Below are 18,297 nucleotides of genomic sequence, written 5' to 3'. Positions count from 1 at the left end.
TTATGACGGAAAAAAATTGATGCGGCTCAGCCAAAGACGATGGAAAGTGAAAAAGTCACGTGAATGTATTATCATCACGTGCTAGGCGTCGACGCTAACACACCATCCACCGGGGGGACAGAAGTCATTCCTCGGGAGGGCAAGAATACAATTCTCTACAGTTTTATGCTTATGTTGAGCTCACAGGTATACAAGTGTAAACCCATTGCTACAACTTTCCTAAAACGATGGCAATAGCTCTCTGTGAATACCGTTCTACCAGCTCCTCTCAAACATCAGCAACGCTTTATATCATTCACAATACGTAGTAGCTCTTTCTCAACCTGCAGACCCCACCGGTGGCTCCCTTCTCACCCTCCATTGTCGCCTCTCGCACCTGCAAATCGTACACGTAGAACCACCCGTCGCTGCAGCAGATCATCAACTCCCCGGTGTGTCTGTCGACGCCCAAAACCTTCCTACTCCTCTTTGGGTTTCTGGTCTGGGTGTCCTTGGCACCCGAATCTTCGCTGTTCACCGAATCATGGTCCTGGGACTCGACCATGTGTGAGGGGAGCGAGTTCAGATGGTCTTGCGACGGAAGGTGGATGACGGCGTAGTCTCGCGTAGGCTCGTACCAATCGTTCAACTGGTTGTAAATAGGGTTAAACAAGTGCGACGTAGTGGATGCGGTGGTCTGGTAGTGCGAGGTGTAGTTAGATAGGTTGCTCTTGGTGGATGACCACAAGCTGGAGATGGTGCCAGACAAGAACCCCCGAGTCACGGGCTCGACGGCTTCAGGTACGGGAACATCCTGGGTGACTGGGGAGGGCGATTTGGACTTGGACCTGTAACTCAGGTCCAACACCTTGTGCAAGCTAGCCACAGACTCTGACTGCGATACTGCGTCGCCATCGGACTCGTAGTCCGACGCGCCGTATGTCTCGGCATCGCTAACGGACCGTCTTCTGTCAGAGTTCACGGACGATATGCTGTTTCCGCGCCGGTCGGCCTTTGTGTCCAAGCGGAACACGTGGATGGTGTTGCTTTCAGAGCTCACAAGCAACATGTTCTCGCGTATGGCGCCGTCCCCGGTAATCAACGGCCCCTTTTTGGCAGAGCGGCCCCTCTCGGTCCCGTGGGCAAAATCCTTGAAACCAAATGCCATGCACTGTATGCGGTTGCCGCGTCTGCCGCGCCGAAAGTCAAACACCTTGGTGATTGTTGTCTCCTCCGCATGGGCGATCTGGAACACGCGGATGATGGTGCCCTTGTTGCTTGCGGTGGCCATCCACTCGCCACTCTGGGCCACTGTCAAGCTGGCAACGGGTGACTTGTGTGGGTTTTCTAGGGTTGTGACCGTCTTGAGGTTGATTGTGTCATAGACGGTGATGATGCTCCGCACCTTTCCGCGGGTTTCACCGAGGAGATACGGCACGTAGAGGTATGAATTAGTCGCCAAATCACCAAGTGCCTCGTCCGACTCCTGTCCCTGCGGCTTTCCGGGTCTGGGCTCACTCTCGCGGGGAACAGTATAGTCTAGCACCTTCAAGAGCTTCATCCGGGAGATGTCGTAGATGTAGATCTGGCTACTCTTCAACCACACCACCATCCGGTGGCGGTTAAGCTTGATGGTGGCAATCTCGTGTGTGAACTTCAACGTGCAGATAACCTTTTTGGTGGCAAAGTTAAAGATTATGAGTCGTTTCAGCTGCGTAGCCTGGTCTGTGAGCGCCACTAGCGACGTGGAGTACAACATCTCAATGTTTGTGATTCCCCCGGTGTCACCTACCGGTCCCGAGGTTAAAATTTCGTTGAAATCGGCGTTCGCATTGTCGGTATCTGAGAGGGTTAGTGTTGCTCTGTGTGTCCTGGCGATTACTTACTCTTCAGGCTGTAGCACTCCCCAAACGGATCGCAGTTGTATATCTTGAAGTTGTTGTGGGAAGTTCCTACTGCAAGGCATGAATTGTCCTGGTTGAATGATACACTCTTCATCAGCATGGTTCTGTGGCGAGAAAGAAGAGCTAGAACGTGTTACGTTTTGATTTCCCCGCCCAAAAATGTGACGCATGCAGCATACACGTTGATCTCAAATGAGATCACGTGATTATCTGATGCAAGAGATCGACGTTTAGGTGCTATGGCAATGAAACTTCAGGTGTCTTCGATATATACCAAAGGTTTAGTTGAATTGGAATAGTAAATGATGGGGGCTTAAAGAGTATGGGAGGTGTGTGTTGCTCCTTGTGTCTGGTCGAGTCGTATGCTATGCCATTAAACTTATGCATATCTTGGGTTTTGGGGTCTCCGAAAGACCGGTATTAACCTATTTAGGAGTTGTTTTTATTCTCAAGTTTGTTTATGTATGCTTATCATTGGAAGAAGCCTATATAATGAAGTGATTACCCATAACTTGGGGGAGTTGTGTAAGCTGGTACGGTAGGGCAAAGATGCATACGTGGCTAGCAGCCCTTGCGGTTATCTCCAGTAAAGGTATAGAGCAAAATGATAGATGTGCTGAGAATATTCACCGATTGGAGTGATGGGTTAAAAAAAGAATATGCCTCCAGCCAGATTCGAACTGACGATCTCCTCATTACTAGTGAGGTGCCTTACCAACTTGGCCATAGAGGCGGAATTATGCTTGTCAGGGTTTCGGCGCCTATACAAACTTCAGCCCGGGGGCTGTAGTCAGTCATTGGTTCTCAAAATACTACCAGGGCCTTCCACAAGAAACAAAGAGATCCTATACTAAATACGCATTTTATTAACGGGAAACGACTTCTTTGTGTAACCCTCTGGGCTTGAATCACCCCTGGTGCTTCAATTTCACCTGAATCACCCCTGGTCAATTTCACTTGAATCACCATGTAGCTTCACGCATACTAGGAGGCAGACTCTGATAACCAGTATCAATCCATTCTGTAGCCACACGCTGTTCGCTCTACCTCAGAGACCTATTTTCTAACTTTTACAATTTTAATGTCCGGATTGTTGATGTTTAGCGGCCTGTTACTAGATAATATTTGTATCCGTGGTATGTCAACGTTGATCGATTCTAAGTTACTTGCCCTTTGGTAAGATATCGAGGCCTTGAATATAAAGTATTTCGTTAGTTACGCCAAGAGTAATAAAGGAGAAGGTATCGTATACCCTTATATAAATAATTGATTCTCCCAATAAAGCAGTTTTTGATCATACTGAATTCACTGAGATATGATATTTTAAAGCGCTGAACGACACTTCTCAGTCATCAAGCGGTCTTGTGACGCCAAATATGTAATTTTCAACAATTAGAGAAGTTGTCCCCGTTTTATTCGGTCCTAGCGAAAGGTACATGGAGGTAGCTCGATTGCGAGGCTAACCCTTTTTTACACATGAGTATATTGCTGCCTTGTATAGTTTATCATTTTTGTGCTCACTTCCGGACACGATCTGGCCATATGACCATATTGGCCGCAAGCGAAACAGGTGGTATGCAGCATATTGCGAGGGCCGTGGTTGTTTCAACGCTGTACGTTTTCATCTTTCTGAGAGTAAGGCCTGGAGTGAGTCCTGGAGTGAGGCCCGGAACTGCCTACTAGCCCCCGCCTCGTAAGAATCAGCTGGGTACCCACCACTAGTGGCTTTCATAGTTCCCCCTGGCGCCAGCTACTTCATCAAGCTTGACCAAGTAAGGGATGAGGTCCACTAGACTTTTCTTTTGGGAAATGTGAGCCTGGAGCTTCATGTAGCCATTAAGTCCATGCACAAATCGATCGTAACATATTTCCACATAGCCGACTGGGATTTGGCTGAGAAGGTAGTTGAACCTTTCAGCATAGGCTCTGACTGAGCCTGTCTGACGAAGATCGAGGAATTCCTTTTTGCACTTGTATTCATGGTCAAATGGGTAGAACTGGTCACGGAGGCCTTTTCTGAGCCCCTCATAGGTCAAGTTATTAACATCACCAATCTGTCTGATGTATACAGATAACCACATGCTAGCTTCACCGTCTAAATGGGTAGCTAGGTATTGGGCCTTGCCAATGCTGTCTTCTTTGGACTTTTCAAGTGCATTATCAACCGAACTCAAGAAACGGTCAATGATCACTGCGTCTTTTTGACCCTTGTAGGAGGTAATCTTCATAGTCTTCTCTGGTTTGGCCGATCTCTAAGATAGCATTGGCTAACTAAGAGAATAATGTTGGTGGTATTATGCTCTACGTATATAATCAAAGGGCGAAAAGGTTCTTATATATTATAAGTACAACTGGATAACGCCATGTTAGATGGCAGGGGATTTAGCGAATCGCATATGATGTGCGGCTTAACGCCTTTAACACCGATCCACCTGGATTCACATAATCAATGTAAATCTAGCTCGAGCAAAGCCATACAAGACAGCAGGTGACTTGTATAAAAATGTTTCAGCTAATTAATCAAGTAATCTGCCTGGTTTCACACTACCTAGAGCGAACCTCTGACACGTCAGTGAAACAGACAGCTCGCATTTTATGGAAGAGCGGCCATGTGTGGCAATAGATGTTGTCTCAGTCAGAGTTAGACGTTAGATCGGTGTGACATGTTATGGGGCTACACTGACGTTAAATTTTACGAGGATGAAACTACGGGTCGTGATTCCGATGAATAGAAACACGGATGGCGATTCCGATGGATTGAACTACCGTGGTGCCTCAAGTCCAGAAGGGCTGTATAAGAGGTGGTTTCCGATGGATGGAAAATGAGTAGTTTAGAAATATCTTTATTCTTATGGAAGGTCATGGTGGTAGCTCGTAGATCAATAACTGACTATACCCCCCTGGCTGTCTCAGCTAGAGTTTTGTGCACCTCTAACCGTACAAGGCGTAAATGTAAGTTTTTTTTCGGTCTTTTGAGCCAGTTTATAGCCTAATTCTGAGAAATTTATTGTGTTTTATTTGGCCAAAATCCATAATAGTTATCATTGATATAACCATATTTAGCGAGGAACTTGGCCCGTGGATCTGGTTGTGCTATAGTTAATGGCGAGAGATGACTACGGTAAACGGTTCAAGATCCCTACTCAGCACTGCCTTAAAACCCGAGACTGAGATCGTTGGTATCACCTGCGGTAAATCTGCGGATTCAAGACCACTTCTAAAGCGATCAGGTACGTGTTTTTCGTAAATTGTATCCTTTTTGCGGCACCATGTTTATGAGGCGAATTTCATTCAACGACCCAAGCTTATCTTTAGAAACGTCATATATCGCCTCGTCTCCTTTTCTGCGGTCCAAAATTCGAGTACCTTTGTTTTACCCTACACCATAAATGCTGTCATACACTTTGTCGAAGATTTTATCTACAGCGACTCACGGGCGCTTCTCAGAAAATAAGGACGACGCCCCAAGATTCTTTACCTGGGTGATTAAAGTGATCCCATACATCCAAGTGGTAATCACTGCTTTATTTGGACTGCTCTCCCTGGGTGTTAATAATTGACAGTAGTCGATTAGTTTGTTATCACTGCGGTTATGGAGGCCCTTTCTTAGGCCAGTATCTCCTTGTCACCTTAAATTTATGAAAATTTTAGAATCTGTATTATTCTGAACACGTTACCCTTCGTTCATATGCTGTGTGATACACGAGTATAGGTTTTACGTTTGATTTCTTAGTTCAGGGATTCCAAGCCTTCTAGGCCTTCAACGCAATGAAATTCTTTACGAGTTACGTCAGCGTCCTATTGTTCTTTGGGGAGGGTTTCACCTTTACTATGGTAGTCCTATCTTGGTTTCCTTTGACGAGCTAGATTTTGCCTCGGAAGAATAGAAGCTGGCATTCTTTGAGACAACATGCCTAAACCTTTCTGAGGGAGGGTCTTGGACGAGCTTTTGGTATGAGGCTGGTTCCAATGCATGTTCACGTATGTATCCGCTGTGGTCTTATATCCCATTTCCTATCCCGTTACCACGTGAAACAGAATATCAAACACATGCACTCGTTTCTCCTAGCCTTTGTATCCCCAAGAGTTGTCTTAGCTCCTGGTCGGGCAGATCATAACCTAGCTTCATATTGAAATACGTCTCGTCCGGGATATTTGTTAGACTCCAATTGTGGTCTGCTGAAGATCTACCAATCACCAGTGCACACCTCACCATGGCTTGCTGCATATGCATGTTTCATCCTGGATTAGGTTGAGGGAATAATTTCCAATGATCGTAAGCATAAATTATCACTCGCCCCTCACTGCACCATCAGGACCGTGAAATTAAACCGGTAAATAGAGCCTGCTCCAATACACGGGGCTTTCTCAGCTTGGTGCTGAGTTACTCGAATAGCCCGAAGGAGACAGTCAAGAAGCGGACATCTCCGTATCCGATGCGTAAACCATTTAGACGGCGAAATATGCTCTAAACTGAGATGCTTCGGCTTTGCTCAAAGATTAACAGCGTAACGTGAGGTCATCAGCAAAGATAACCCAGACCCGTCCCCGCTCTTTACCAGGGGTTGTCATAAATGATAAGGCAAAATATGGGGTACTTTAGCGACTAAACCCCGCATCTCTGGTTGTAAACCGTCCTTTAAAGGCAACTCTCCGATCTTTTAAGCACCGCGCGGATGGCATGCTGTAGCGATTACACTTGTGATTGAGAAGGGTCCTATAACCGGAAGGGGACGGCGAGCACTCCTTTTCCGTTCCTGGATATAGTTATATGTCGGATAATTTGAATCCAAAGGATATCCCTTCTCGGATAGAGTTGGCGTAGAGTATCCAGTAGATTCTGAAATCTTGACATCAGCCCTAGGCGTTCTAGGTTCAAGCGTTGTTCGTTAGTACAAAAGGTCTACATGCATTATTCCAAAATCCCCGGTTGTATAGTACAAGCGAAAGTACCAGTGCAAAATATGAATCATATAAAAGATAGATAGATATATATATATATATATTTGTTCAAGTCATATATTAAACTAAAAGGCAAACTAATCCTAGATACACCATTAACTGTTCTATATATCTATATTTAGTCATTGATAAATAACTAATACACTATGTTTAATGTCAAAGTTTCTTGTTTCATTTTGTCTAAATTTAACTTTTCTGTTTATTTCAAAAATATTTTAATATAGTGCCAATTTTATGGACATGTAAAGATGATATATATATATATACCCATCAAAGGTGATTGACGTAGGACTACGTAATAAATATATTCCTTTTACTGGGAACCAACCCGCTAGTTATCTGGCAAGAGCATATACCCGAATGCTATAGATTGATACTCCCCCTACATCAAATTTGAATACCAATTTACCTCAACCCAGATGACTCCGTCTACAACTGTAGATATACGTATATAAACGGATCGACAACCACTAATTGCAACGAGGCTTTTTTACATCCAGGTTTTAGCTCTAACGCCTGCAGTCTCAAGACACTACGAGGAACCTGAAACAGCCCGTCACAAAATCCTACTCAGATTAATGCTCGTTTAATATTATAACTTCCGAACGCTGCTACACCATAGCTATTCCATAACTATGCTTGACGGGTGGTTTTCAGGTTCAAATTGTGGACGATTGGTGCTGGGAAAGCGCGATTGGAGGCACTTTACTCAGATGCCGGATTTTCCTAGCCCTGGCTACGTGCACTAGCAATAGTCTTCTCGTGTACCTCCAGGGAGGAATGTATACTTTAGATTCTAAACGAACCGGTTACTAGGAACCGTCTACACCCGACGCGTAAAAATTAACACCTGTAAAACCGCGAGCTCTTTATCTCCTGGAAGCTCAGTATCTCTACTCAGAGGTTTCACTTAGCCATAGATGGGAGCTACTGCAAATCCATTCCCCTCTACCCTCTTATGCAGAACAAACTTAGCACATCGCCGTACGTGCCTAAGCCAAGACCAGCTTTCCCTTGGCTTTCACTCACTACATCAGACTCCAACCAAAAATCTGCTTTGTAAAACGGTACGTTGCACGTCGAATGGCCGATTTCTTAAGGCGTGTTCGTTGCTCAACTACTGTGAAAACACCATGTATTTATACGTGTTCAAGCCTCTATACAGGTAACCATGCGTAGCGGAATGCTGTACCCGCTGCAAATTCATGTGCTGCATGGCATCCTGTAGGATTTTTTCCCTTGACGGCTGAGGGATGTATGGTTGTAGGACTCTGAAGCACACCACCGGAGGTACACTTCCTCGCTGAAAGCTACCCATCCGTAATATATGTCACACCCAAACCACCGCATGACTCTCCATCTTCCAGCCTGACCCCGGCGTAGATCTTAGATGGTCATAATGACGGCGGCTGCAGGTTTCCCATAGAAGTTATGTCGTTTTCAGCTGAGTTGCATGCATTACATGCCCACGACGTAGGATCGGCTGCACATGCACAACTTGCATTCTGGATAGAACTACCGAAAAAAACCGCGCCGAGACGGGTGCATACGGTTAGGTTAAAATTTTCACTTTCAGGGACATTTTGTAGGAGTATTCATCCATTTCGTCCATTCTCAGAACGTACCTCGTCTCGCCTTGCACTTAAGGAACACTCCCATCGCCGTATATATTGTCGCCGTTCCGCCCTTCCCAAATTTTTTCTCTCTTCCCTTTTTCGTCCTCATTTCTGTTTCTCCTGCCCCTGGCTATATCTGCGCTATCAAGGCCACCATCTTACCCCAGCATTCCGACAGATCGAACGCTGGTTCTGCACCTTACATATACACCATGGATTTGAGCAAAACCATCCCTCCACCCTATGACGAGGAAAAGCAAGTCCAAGCCTCTGAACCCAAGATCACCACTGTCACCTCGTACAGCGAGGAAGGCAGCTCTTTAAAAAATGGCCGTGTCACCGAAACCAAGGTCGAGAGAGGTTTGAAGGCGCGCCATATTTCCATGATCGCCATTGGGGGTACTATTGGTACTGGGCTATTTATCGGTACCGCTGCTCCTTTGTCTGAGGCGGGTCCGGTGAGCACGTTGATTTCCTACTTGTTCATGGGTACTTTAACCTTCTACATGGCGCAAGCCTTGGGTGAAATGGCCACCTTCATCCCAATTGCCGGGTCTTTCAACGCCTTCACCACCAGATTCTTGTCCCCAGCCCTTGGTGGTGCCAACGGTTGGTTGTACTGGTTCACCTGGGCCATGACCTTTGCCTTGGAATTGACCGTTGTCGGCGACGTTATTGGGTTTTGGACCGACGCTGTGCCCACTGGAGCCTGGATTGCCATTTTCTACGTCCTCTTGACCGCTGCTAATTTTGCCCCTGTAAGATACTACGGTGAGGTGGAGTTCTGGGTCGCCTTCATCAAGGTCATTGCCATTGTTGGTTGGTTGATTTACTGCTTCATCATGGTCTGCGGTGCTGGTGTCACCGGCCCGGTTGGTTTCCGCTACTGGAGAAACGGTAATGCCTGGGGTCCTGGTATCTTGGTTAAAGACAAAAACACCGGCAGGTTCTTGGGCTGGCTTTCGTCTTTGGTCAACGCGGCTTTCACCTACCAGGGTGTCGAGCTTGTTGGTGTTTCCAGTGGTGAGTCATCCAATCCTAGAAGAACCATTCCAAGGGCAATCAGAAAGGTGTTTTACAGAATCTTGATTTTCTACGTTGGTGGTGTTCTCTTCATTGGGTTGTTGGTTCCGTACTACGACAAGAAGCTTGTGGCGACAGACGCTGCGTACACCGCCACCTCTCCGTTCATCATTGCCATTCAGAACTCCGGTACTCCTGTCTTGCCAGACATCTTCAACGCTGTTATTTTGGCCACCATCATTTCCGCCGGTAACTCGAACGTTTACATCGGGTCCCGTATTTTGTACGCCTTGGCCGGTGTTGGTAACGCTCCTAAGTGGTTTGGTTACACCCGCAATGGTGTGCCATACGTTGGTGTCTTGTTTACCGCTCTTTTCGGCCTGTTGGCCTTTTTGGTTCTCAGTGACAACGGTAACAAAGTGTTTGGCTGGTTCCTTAACATTACCGCGGTGGCCGGTATGATCTGTTGGGTCTGCATTTCCTTCTCCCACATTAGATTCATGCAAGTACTTAATTCCAGAAACATGGACAGAAACGACTTACCCTTCAAGGCGCAGCACATGCCTTACGGTTCGTGGTACGCGGGTATTGGTATCCTCGTTATCATCTTCGTCCAAGGTTTCGAGGTCTTTTTTGACTTCAACGCCAATGACTTCTTTGTGTCTTATGTTAGTATCGTCTTGTTTGTCGTCATGTGGGGCTTTTTCCAGCTTTTCTACGGAGGTCCGCTCTTGCTTCCGCTTGACCAGATTGATATCGACTCTGGGAGAAAGGAGGTTGATGAAATGGTCTGGGAGGAGGATGACTTGCCAAAAAATGCTTGGCAGAAGTTCTGGGATAAAGTGTCTTAGATGCCCTACTGCATAATGACTTTATGACCCTATCCACCTCATGAGTGGAGTCTTTTTAATGCATTGTTTACTTGCTTATTAGTAGGCTTGTACCCTAGATGTTGTAAGGTTGACTACAGTTCACCAGAGTTTTGGGCTTAAGCATGGGTTTGATTTTTTACCCAAATTGTTTTGTTTCATATACGGTGTGAAGGCATTAGCAAGTGCTAACGGTACGGGTTTTATACACAAACTAAATCTATAGAGTTTCAGGCCAAAACTGCATAGAGCTGATTCAAGTTTATATTACCGGACAACTGTATTTGAGACCTTTTTTTTTCCTGTTACATTGCGCATAACTATATCAGGGGAATCCACTCCCAGGTTCTTTCGGATTTGGTCCCCGTTGTTGGAGCTATTTCTCGGGATTGTAGACTGGGATTTGTCGTACAATCGCTCTCTCAGGAGATGTAGGCTGGAACTCAGCTATCCCCTTGATAAATTTAATTTTTTAATGACTTCTTATTTGTTAACGAAGCGCACCTATATCCATTTCGGCTGTCGCTTAAACGAGGAAAACTCCGACAGCACCGAACCACTACTAATAATCTCCACCCTTGAGTTCTATCCCTCGGCCAGCTTTGTCTCTACCACTTTCAGCCCCCTATTATTAATATTTACCTAAAGTGAATATAAAGTTTTACGGGTCACTATAAATAAACACTAAATCTTTTCTATCTCCATCTAACCGCCTACTTCCGGTTGCTGGCAGTGTCCTCCTCCGTGCGATTTACTGGACATATCCTTTGCCTTTCGCCGCAAAAATTCTTGCTTACATGTTCTGCTGTGTCAACGTCTAAGATTCTAGAGACTCAGCTTGCAAAACGCATCTTTCCTTGCTTTCCTCCCCACGGATACGTCGATCGATTATTTATCTATACGGTACCAATACCATTGAGACCTAGTGATCATCTTCGCAAGCCCAGGTTCTCACCACTCAAAGGTCTTTTCCAAACTCATTCAAGCTCATCTAAGCTCATCATAGCTTGACCAGGCTTGATAAAACCTTAGCCCAACCCGGTTGTAACCTAATCCCAGTTAACACAACCCCAGCATTAGTTCATTCTCCATGCATTCATTACTCTCCCCTGGTTCCAACATCCAGCGCCCGCACTCGTCGCTAGCGAACGCGCAGTCGTTCTTGTCGCCGTCCGCGACGCCGCTCCCGGCGCCGATGTCGCACATGTCGGATATGAACGCCATCCAGGCGAACCTCGCGTCCATGGAGCTTGACCCGTACCCAGTTCCTGGCGAATTGGACGAGTTCCGCCAAGACGCCTATCCCATCAACGTTTGTGCGCCGACGCCGACGAGCCACACGCCTACGTTGGGCGCCGCGCGTTTCACCGGCTTTGCAGAGGCGCCACTGATGGATCGTATCTTGTCGCCCGCGTTGATGCATAACCCAATCTACGGGGAGATGCCCAGACTGGCGTCTGCCCAGGACAATTACTCGTTTCAGGCATCCATCAAGTTCAACCAGGACCTCACCAACGTCCAACAGTGGGTTGAACGTTTGAGTTTGAACGAGCAATACATCTATGTGGACAACTTCTTGAGCGTGGTAAGTGAGGAGGTGTTGGTGTACGCGCGCAACCAGATCTCCAACAAGTTGGCGGCGCAACCGCTGCCGCAGGGCTATGCCTTTGAGCCGGAGGCGAACATCGACTCTGTCTTGAGCAGTAACTGGCTCAACCGTGCCGTGTCACCCGACCCCGTCGCCAGGCCACGCTCCGCGGACATGTTTCATCAGAGCCCACAGCTCCTTAGCGAGATGTCCAACTTCCTCACGTCGCGCGCCATGGAGCTAACCAGCCCGTCGCACGGCAAAGCTGCCGGCTCCAACGACATGCACTTGAACGCGCAGCAGCTCAAGATGTCCGCGCTCCAGACCGTTAGCTCGCGCGCGCAGATGGACTCGTCCAAGAAGGACGAGCTCGTGGGCGCTGCCACGGGCAACGGCTACGGCCGCGGCCGCCAGTCACACTTAAACCCGCGTGCTGTGAATGCGTCCTCCTCTGTCCCGGCATCCGCGCGTGGCACGTACTTTGAGAGCGGCTATGTCTCGCCGCCGCCGACGCAGCGCACCAACCGCTCGCGCAACCGCTCGAGCGGCGCGGCGCCCCAGGCCGGCAGCAACCTCTCCTTTAGCGCCATGCCTGACGCACACGAGCCGGAGCTGGAGGCTAAGCCGACCATGCCGCTCGAGATTTCGCAGTTGAAGTTTCTCGCCGACATTCCCGTGTGGCTCCGCTCGCTCCGCTTGCATAAATACGCAGACAACTTGAAGGACATTCCGTGGGCCACGTTGATTTACTTGGACGATGCCGCGTTGGAGGCCCGCGGTGTCGGCGCGTTGGGTGCGCGCCGCAAGTTATTGAAGGCGTTCGAGTTCGTCAAGGAGACCCGCGGGTTGAGTGACGATCCAGCCGAGGTGCACATCGGTCCGGTTGATGTCGACAGCATGTAGACAAACCACGGAAGGAGGATGGTGATTGCTAGACGCCATTGGATGTCAGATGGCTTGATCGCTGATTTCACACTCCCGATGCTTTCGCACTCCCGATGCTTTCGCACTCCCGATGCTTTCGTATTTTTGATAGAAATCTCTGGTGCCACCCAGATTTCTCCTTCGTTTCATCCGATTGGCCATCTCATTTTCCCCACCGGTTCTCCATCATAGAAATGTCTGGTACATTTACGCTCTAAATCCTTTTCTATTCCATGCCTTTTTCTTAGTTTATGTACATATATGATTTATTGCTCCGTTAGTTACTGTAGATTTTTTGTACATTTGCGATTACCCACTTATCTATATAGCTACGGTGTGAACTGTGGATGATACATGAATACAAGTCCACAAACATGCGTTACATGGGATTCTGGACCGCTCTATATTAACGTGTAGAAGGGTCTGAGCCGAATTATTATGGAAGCCTGGCTATCCCCAACTCTTCCGACACAACAAAATTTAACAATGCGATATAAATGGCCAATAAATAACAATCAATATTTTCTCCTATTCCAACACACCGAGGATGGACAAAGCTGGGTGTGTTTGATACCTCTTTCATTAAACAGTATTGGATGATCCAAACCAGAGACAAGGGGGTACATAAGTGGATTTAGAACACCCAGGAGATGGCTGGTTAGTAAATGGTGACAATAATAAAATGAGTAGTCTGTTTCCTAAATATATTTAATTATTTAACTCATTGGGCCCCGTGGTCAAATATCCTGCATTTGTCCCAGGTCACTGCCGCGCCTCAGGGCTATGCCAACCTAGCCTACAACTGTGGAAAGTATCAGACATCTGGGGATGGAAATTTTAACCTCCACATAGCTACATCTCAGTCCAATGACTTCTCTCATGTCTGAAATGGAGTACACCTCCCCCGGTCGAAGCCTGACAACACGAAATCCGACAACGCCTAAACGAAACCTGCCTGCGTTCTCCCGACTAGTCGTTGCGCCCAGCTCGGAGCCGGAACTGCGCTCGCCGCTGACACCGCGAAACATCCTCAACGATACCGACAAGAACCGCTTAGTCAAACAGTTCTATGACCTCGAGCTGCCAGAACAGCCCCAGACACGGCCTGAGACGCCGCGGACGAACTCCGAGGCGAGGTTTCTGTCTCCCGAGGAGTTGCCTCGCCGCGAACCTGGTAGCCCTCAGCCCACCCCAGGGACGGTGGCAAAATCCGAGATCCCCGACGAATGGGCCCAGGCGAGCGTGGATCAACAGATTAGCTCCATCGCACACACCTCGTCTCGCGGCTACGAAACCCAGACAAGCTCCATTGAGACCAACTACGTCAACTTCCAGCACAAGTGCACGATGTTGAGCGACCAGGTCCAGGAGCTTCACCGCGAAATTTCAGTGGCGCTAGCGGCGCTAGAGGCAGAGCTTCCGACTCAGCAAGAGCGGTTTCGGGCGAATTTAGTTAAGGTGGAGGAGATTAAGGGGAAGCTCCGGGCGTTGGACGAGTACGACGGAAAGATTACAGCATTGAGACTGAATGTGAATAGCAACTTTAAGGAGAAGATTGCGGCGATGAATGCGGATCTCGACGGGCTCGAAAAGTCGAAGCAGTCGTACGAGACACGAGCGCGGCTCCAGATGAAACGGGCAAAGATGGGTTCGGGGTGCTTACTTTGTTTGCTCGTAGCGGTGTATATTGGGGTTTGGCTATTGAGCCCAAGAGTCCAAGGCATAACGGAGCCGAAGGTTAAGTTGCCGAGGTGAAGACTAGGCCATCAGGTCTAATCCTGACCGTCCAAAGTAGAGGCTATCACTGACCGAGACTGTCATTAAAGGTGAATGTGATTATCTACGAGTAAGTCATTAGTACGAGGCTACCTCTGAAGTACGGAGTTTTGCTGATTTCCCGGACGTTCAAGCGTTTCTACTGATTAGCAGAGGGTTTACTGGCGTATGACAAGTATTTTGATGTGGTTTTCATGAATTCACGGCTCCCCTGAGTTTCTAGCCTTGTGCATGAGGTTTGAAGATTTTTGCTGGATTTACTATCCGTGTGAATGATTGCGGAGTTTTCTCTCTGAAGGTCAGAAGCTAATCTCGTTAGTTCTGATGATTTGATGTTTCCCTGATTTCTACTCCACCGCTTCTCATTGAGGGTTATTGAGCTTCGCTGAGGCAATTACCGTTCCGGTGAGAGTTGACAAATTCAGACCACCAATGCAAAGCTCATAATAAAAATTCAGTAATGTCCCAACCTTTCAAGAATCTTAATAGACTTCCATTTACAAAATTTAACTATGGGGAACTTTCCCTCATTACCCACGTCAAAGGGTATGACAAAGATTATATACTTAAATCAGTCTATGGCACAGTTACCCTCATACCCTGTTCTTTTTCACGTGTACAACATGGCTTATACCCCATCTACAATGTTGGTATACACGACAGCTCACGTGACCCATAAGATAAGCGCACTTGAAAATATCTCGCCCGATCCATCTCCACCCAAATACTGACCCAGCCAATTGTTTCACCATGGCCTCGAATCCCAAGCGATTACATGGCTGGAATTACACCATTGACACACCCGACGTGGAGTCCACTCCGAGTACCCCCCGCCGCCGCAGGGGTACCCACGTCCCAGAGGCGAAAGTCGTGCTTCGTCGAGACGGTGTCGAGTTGAAGCAGGGCGACACGGTGCTCGTGCGGACCGGCTCCTCAACCGATGTAGCCATCATCAAGGAGATCATCTTCGGAACCCACTCCTTTATTGAGATCACTGTTCAGTGGTTTACCCGGGCAGCTGATGTTGACGGCGGGGGTATCGCTCTAGGCAAAAACGAGCTTCTCGCCACAGCGGTCCAAGGCAAGCTCTGGCTCGAAAATTACGCGGGCCACGTACAGATCCTCTCAGAAAAAGAGGCCCGCGACGTCGAATTGGACGAAACCACGTTCATGTGCTGCCGGGGGTGTGACGAGGAGGACGGAAACGTCACCAAGACGTTTGATTGGCGGGAGTACAGCGACTTGGCGTTGGTCAACCCCAGCGAGTTTGTGGAGCGTATCCGTACATTGACGGTGCAGCCAACGAAAGCAAGCTACGTTCGAGCCGCGGCGAAAGCAAAGGCTGCGGCCGAGGCGAAAGCGACAAGAGGGCCGCGAAAAAGACTGGCCAAAACCGCTGAGATTTCCTCCGAGGAGATTGACGAAACCGAGAGCGATGCGATGGACGAAAGCGATACAATGGATGAAAGCGACAGCGAAATAGATGTCGATTCAGGGGGGGATATCTCCGACGAGGAGTTTACCAACAAGTTCTATATGCAGAAGCGCGGCCCAGGCCGCCCACCGGGCGCAAAAAACCGTGTAAACCGCCTGCCGAGAAAAGCTGGTTCGCCGAAAAAATTTGCCTCGCCGCGGAAGCTCGCCTCGCCACTGGCCCCGCGCCTCTCGCTCCCGCTCACCTCACTCAACCCCTCGGACGCTACGTTCAAGGAGATCAAAGCAAAGCTCCACACATCCTTGAAGCTCCGCTCGCTCCCCTGCCGTGAGGATGAGTTTACGCAGCTTTATGTGACCATCGAGGGCGCCATTAACACCGCCACCGGGTGCTGCTTGTATGTCTCTGGGACCCCCGGGGTGGGCAAAACGGCGACGGTGCGAGAGGTAATCGGAAACCTTGAAGAGCTCGTGGCGCAGGGCGGGTTAGAAGAGTTTGACTACTGCGAAATCAACGGACTCAAGTTGGTTTCACCGAGCCAGGCGTACGAGCACTTGTGGCAGCAGATTAGCGGTGAGGCGCGTGTGAGTGCCGCGCGCGCAGCGCCTAGCCTCGAGGCACACTTCCAGGGGATGCAGGGTGCGCGCGCGGATGACCCGCGTGTTGCGCGGCGACGGCCGCTTGTGGTGTTGATGGATGAATTGGACCAGGTGGTGACGAAGAGTCAGGCGGTTTTGTACAACTTTTTCAACTGGCCCACGTACGCGAACCTGAAATTGATTGTGATTGCCGTGGCAAATACGATGGATTTGCCAGAGCGACTCCTCTCGAACAAGGTATCATCGCGGTTGGGGCTAATCCGGATCCAGTTCTTGGGGTACACTTTTCAGCAGTTGACAGAAATTATCACGACACGTTTGAACATGATTACGGGGCAGAAGCGGTTGGTGGTGAGCAAGGATGCGATTGAATTTGCGGCGAGAAAGGTGGCAAACATCAGTGGGGACGCGCGTAGGGCGTTAACGGTGTGTCGGCGCGCGGTGGAGATTGCCGAGGCGAGACATGAACAGAGGAAGGCTTTTTCTGAGCCGGAGGTGAAAGCATCAGGAGGCTCCACCTCTCAGGCGAAAGAGGACCTGGAGAATTGTACGCATAATGAAGTCGAAAAAAATGGAGAATTGACCGGCGAAGACGCCTCTGATTTTGGAACCCTGACAGTCAATGCAAGTCCACCGAATGGGGAGGATAGTAGCTCCAATTCTGCCTCCGATATTGTTTTCGACCTCCAGATGACGGACGTGATGGAAGCGATCAACGAAACAATATCCTCCCCGACGATTCTCCAGCTCAACGCGCTCTCGTTTACGGCCAAGCTCTTTCTCGCGGCGCTTATGTTGCGGCACAAGCGTGCGCAGCTCGCGGAGGTCGGCGTCGGGGACATTATTGACGAGATGCGTCGGATGGTGGTGCTTAACTCGGCCAACACCAAACTCTCTGTTGATGATGATTCGCTCTTGGCGTTGCTTTACAATGAGAAGGGGCTGACAAACTTGCGAGTCAATCAGTTCCACCACACCTTGGAGGAGTTGCTTGAGATGGGGATCTTGCTCTGTAACAGTGGCAGTCTGGGGGTTACGGGCTTCGTTGGGGAGCGTCATCTCTTGGTCAAGTTGAATGTGAGCAGAGAGGAGGTGAACCAGGCTTTGAAAGGGGACAAGGTGCTTCGGGGGCTTATCTAGACAAAGGCATTGCAAACGGAGGGAAATCAAACTGGGTATTAAAAAAAAAAAAACTGTAGATTACTTAGAAACAGTCAGATGGAGAGTTTAAAACTTATAGATAGTTTGTAGATGAATGCGGAGTCATAGAGTAGGCTGATACCCGTAGAAAAGAAGAGCTTTAATAGGGTTTATAGACTGGAGTTGGCGATGTGCAGATGGGAAATCAAGGTAAACTTAGTACGATGTGGATTATTCTCAATAATCTATAGAACTCAAGCTAATCAAAGGTTTAGAAAATCACGATTCGATGAAAGTGCATGTGGTGTGATCTAAACTCCTGAAGACATTTCAGGTAAAGCAAAATATAAAGATTCTGATACTCTTCGATATACATTTGCTAAAAAAAATCCACGAGGGAAAGGCCATACTTCATATTCATGATCGAAGCTCAGCAAACCGCAACAACAACCGAAACACTTAACATTGGTGGCCTTGGGCAT

The 18,297-nt window shown here is 48.3% G+C and overlaps 8 protein-coding genes and 1 non-coding gene across 9 annotated transcripts; 5 read left to right on the top strand and 4 right to left on the bottom strand.

Moving 5' to 3' along the window:
- Positions 1–295: 295 nt before the first annotated feature.
- Positions 296–1,983, bottom strand: BABINDRAFT_168064 (uncharacterized protein; the record flags this gene model as incomplete). The annotated part of the gene is made up of 2 exons (XM_019130561.1): positions 296–1,821; positions 1,866–1,983. The coding sequence occupies 2 exons, from the start codon at positions 1,981–1,983 to the stop codon at positions 296–298; spliced, it is 1,644 nt and encodes a 547-aa protein (XP_018984220.1).
- Positions 1,984–2,543: 560 nt separating this feature from the next.
- Positions 2,544–2,616, bottom strand: BABINDRAFT_t261. Its single transcript has one exon. It is a non-coding gene; the product is annotated as a tRNA-Thr (tRNA).
- Positions 2,617–5,548: 2,932 nt separating this feature from the next.
- On the bottom strand, positions 5,549–6,521 carry BABINDRAFT_162557 (uncharacterized protein). The gene has a single exon (XM_019129412.1). It carries the CDS (start codon positions 6,115–6,117, stop codon positions 5,926–5,928), a length of 192 nt encoding a protein of 63 aa, XP_018984219.1. The 5' UTR covers positions 6,118–6,521; the 3' UTR covers positions 5,549–5,925.
- Positions 6,522–7,923: 1,402 nt separating this feature from the next.
- Positions 7,924–8,265, bottom strand: BABINDRAFT_154796 (uncharacterized protein). Its single transcript, XM_019127266.1, has one exon. It carries the CDS (start codon positions 8,161–8,163, stop codon positions 7,963–7,965), a length of 201 nt encoding a protein of 66 aa, XP_018984218.1. The 5' UTR covers positions 8,164–8,265; the 3' UTR covers positions 7,924–7,962.
- Positions 8,266–8,673: 408 nt separating this feature from the next.
- BABINDRAFT_172148 (uncharacterized protein) lies at positions 8,674–10,335 on the top strand (the record flags this gene model as incomplete). The annotated part of the gene is made up of 2 exons (XM_019130861.1): positions 8,674–8,751; positions 8,812–10,335. 2 exons carry the CDS (start codon positions 8,674–8,676, stop codon positions 10,333–10,335), a joined length of 1,602 nt encoding a protein of 533 aa, XP_018984217.1.
- Positions 10,336–10,742: 407 nt separating this feature from the next.
- On the top strand, positions 10,743–11,012 carry BABINDRAFT_162556 (uncharacterized protein). Its single transcript, XM_019129411.1, has one exon. The coding sequence runs from the start codon at positions 10,829–10,831 to the stop codon at positions 10,997–10,999; it is 171 nt and encodes a 56-aa protein (XP_018984216.1). The 5' UTR covers positions 10,743–10,828; the 3' UTR covers positions 11,000–11,012.
- A 38-nt stretch (positions 11,013–11,050) lies between these two features.
- On the top strand, positions 11,051–13,100 carry BABINDRAFT_162555 (uncharacterized protein). The gene has a single exon (XM_019129410.1). It carries the CDS (start codon positions 11,444–11,446, stop codon positions 12,842–12,844), a length of 1,401 nt encoding a protein of 466 aa, XP_018984215.1. The 5' UTR covers positions 11,051–11,443; the 3' UTR covers positions 12,845–13,100.
- A 644-nt stretch (positions 13,101–13,744) lies between these two features.
- Positions 13,745–14,620, top strand: BABINDRAFT_9113 (uncharacterized protein; the record flags this gene model as incomplete). The annotated part of the gene is made up of 1 exon (XM_019132913.1): positions 13,745–14,620. The coding sequence occupies one exon, from the start codon at positions 13,745–13,747 to the stop codon at positions 14,618–14,620; it is 876 nt and encodes a 291-aa protein (XP_018984214.1).
- Positions 14,621–15,206: 586 nt separating this feature from the next.
- Positions 15,207–17,847, top strand: ORC1 (origin recognition complex subunit 1). Its single transcript, XM_019129409.1, has one exon. The coding sequence runs from the start codon at positions 15,392–15,394 to the stop codon at positions 17,813–17,815; it is 2,424 nt and encodes an 807-aa protein (XP_018984213.1). The 5' UTR covers positions 15,207–15,391; the 3' UTR covers positions 17,816–17,847.
- Positions 17,848–18,297: the final 450 nt, after the last annotated feature.

Source organism: Babjeviella inositovora (genome assembly GCF_001661335.1).
Source record: "Babjeviella inositovora NRRL Y-12698 unplaced genomic scaffold BABINscaffold_9, whole genome shotgun sequence".
Taxonomy (NCBI): domain Eukaryota; kingdom Fungi; phylum Ascomycota; class Pichiomycetes; order Serinales; genus Babjeviella; species Babjeviella inositovora.
The sequence above is the reverse complement of the archived record's forward strand: the minus strand, read 5'-3'. Positions and strand labels throughout refer to the sequence as shown.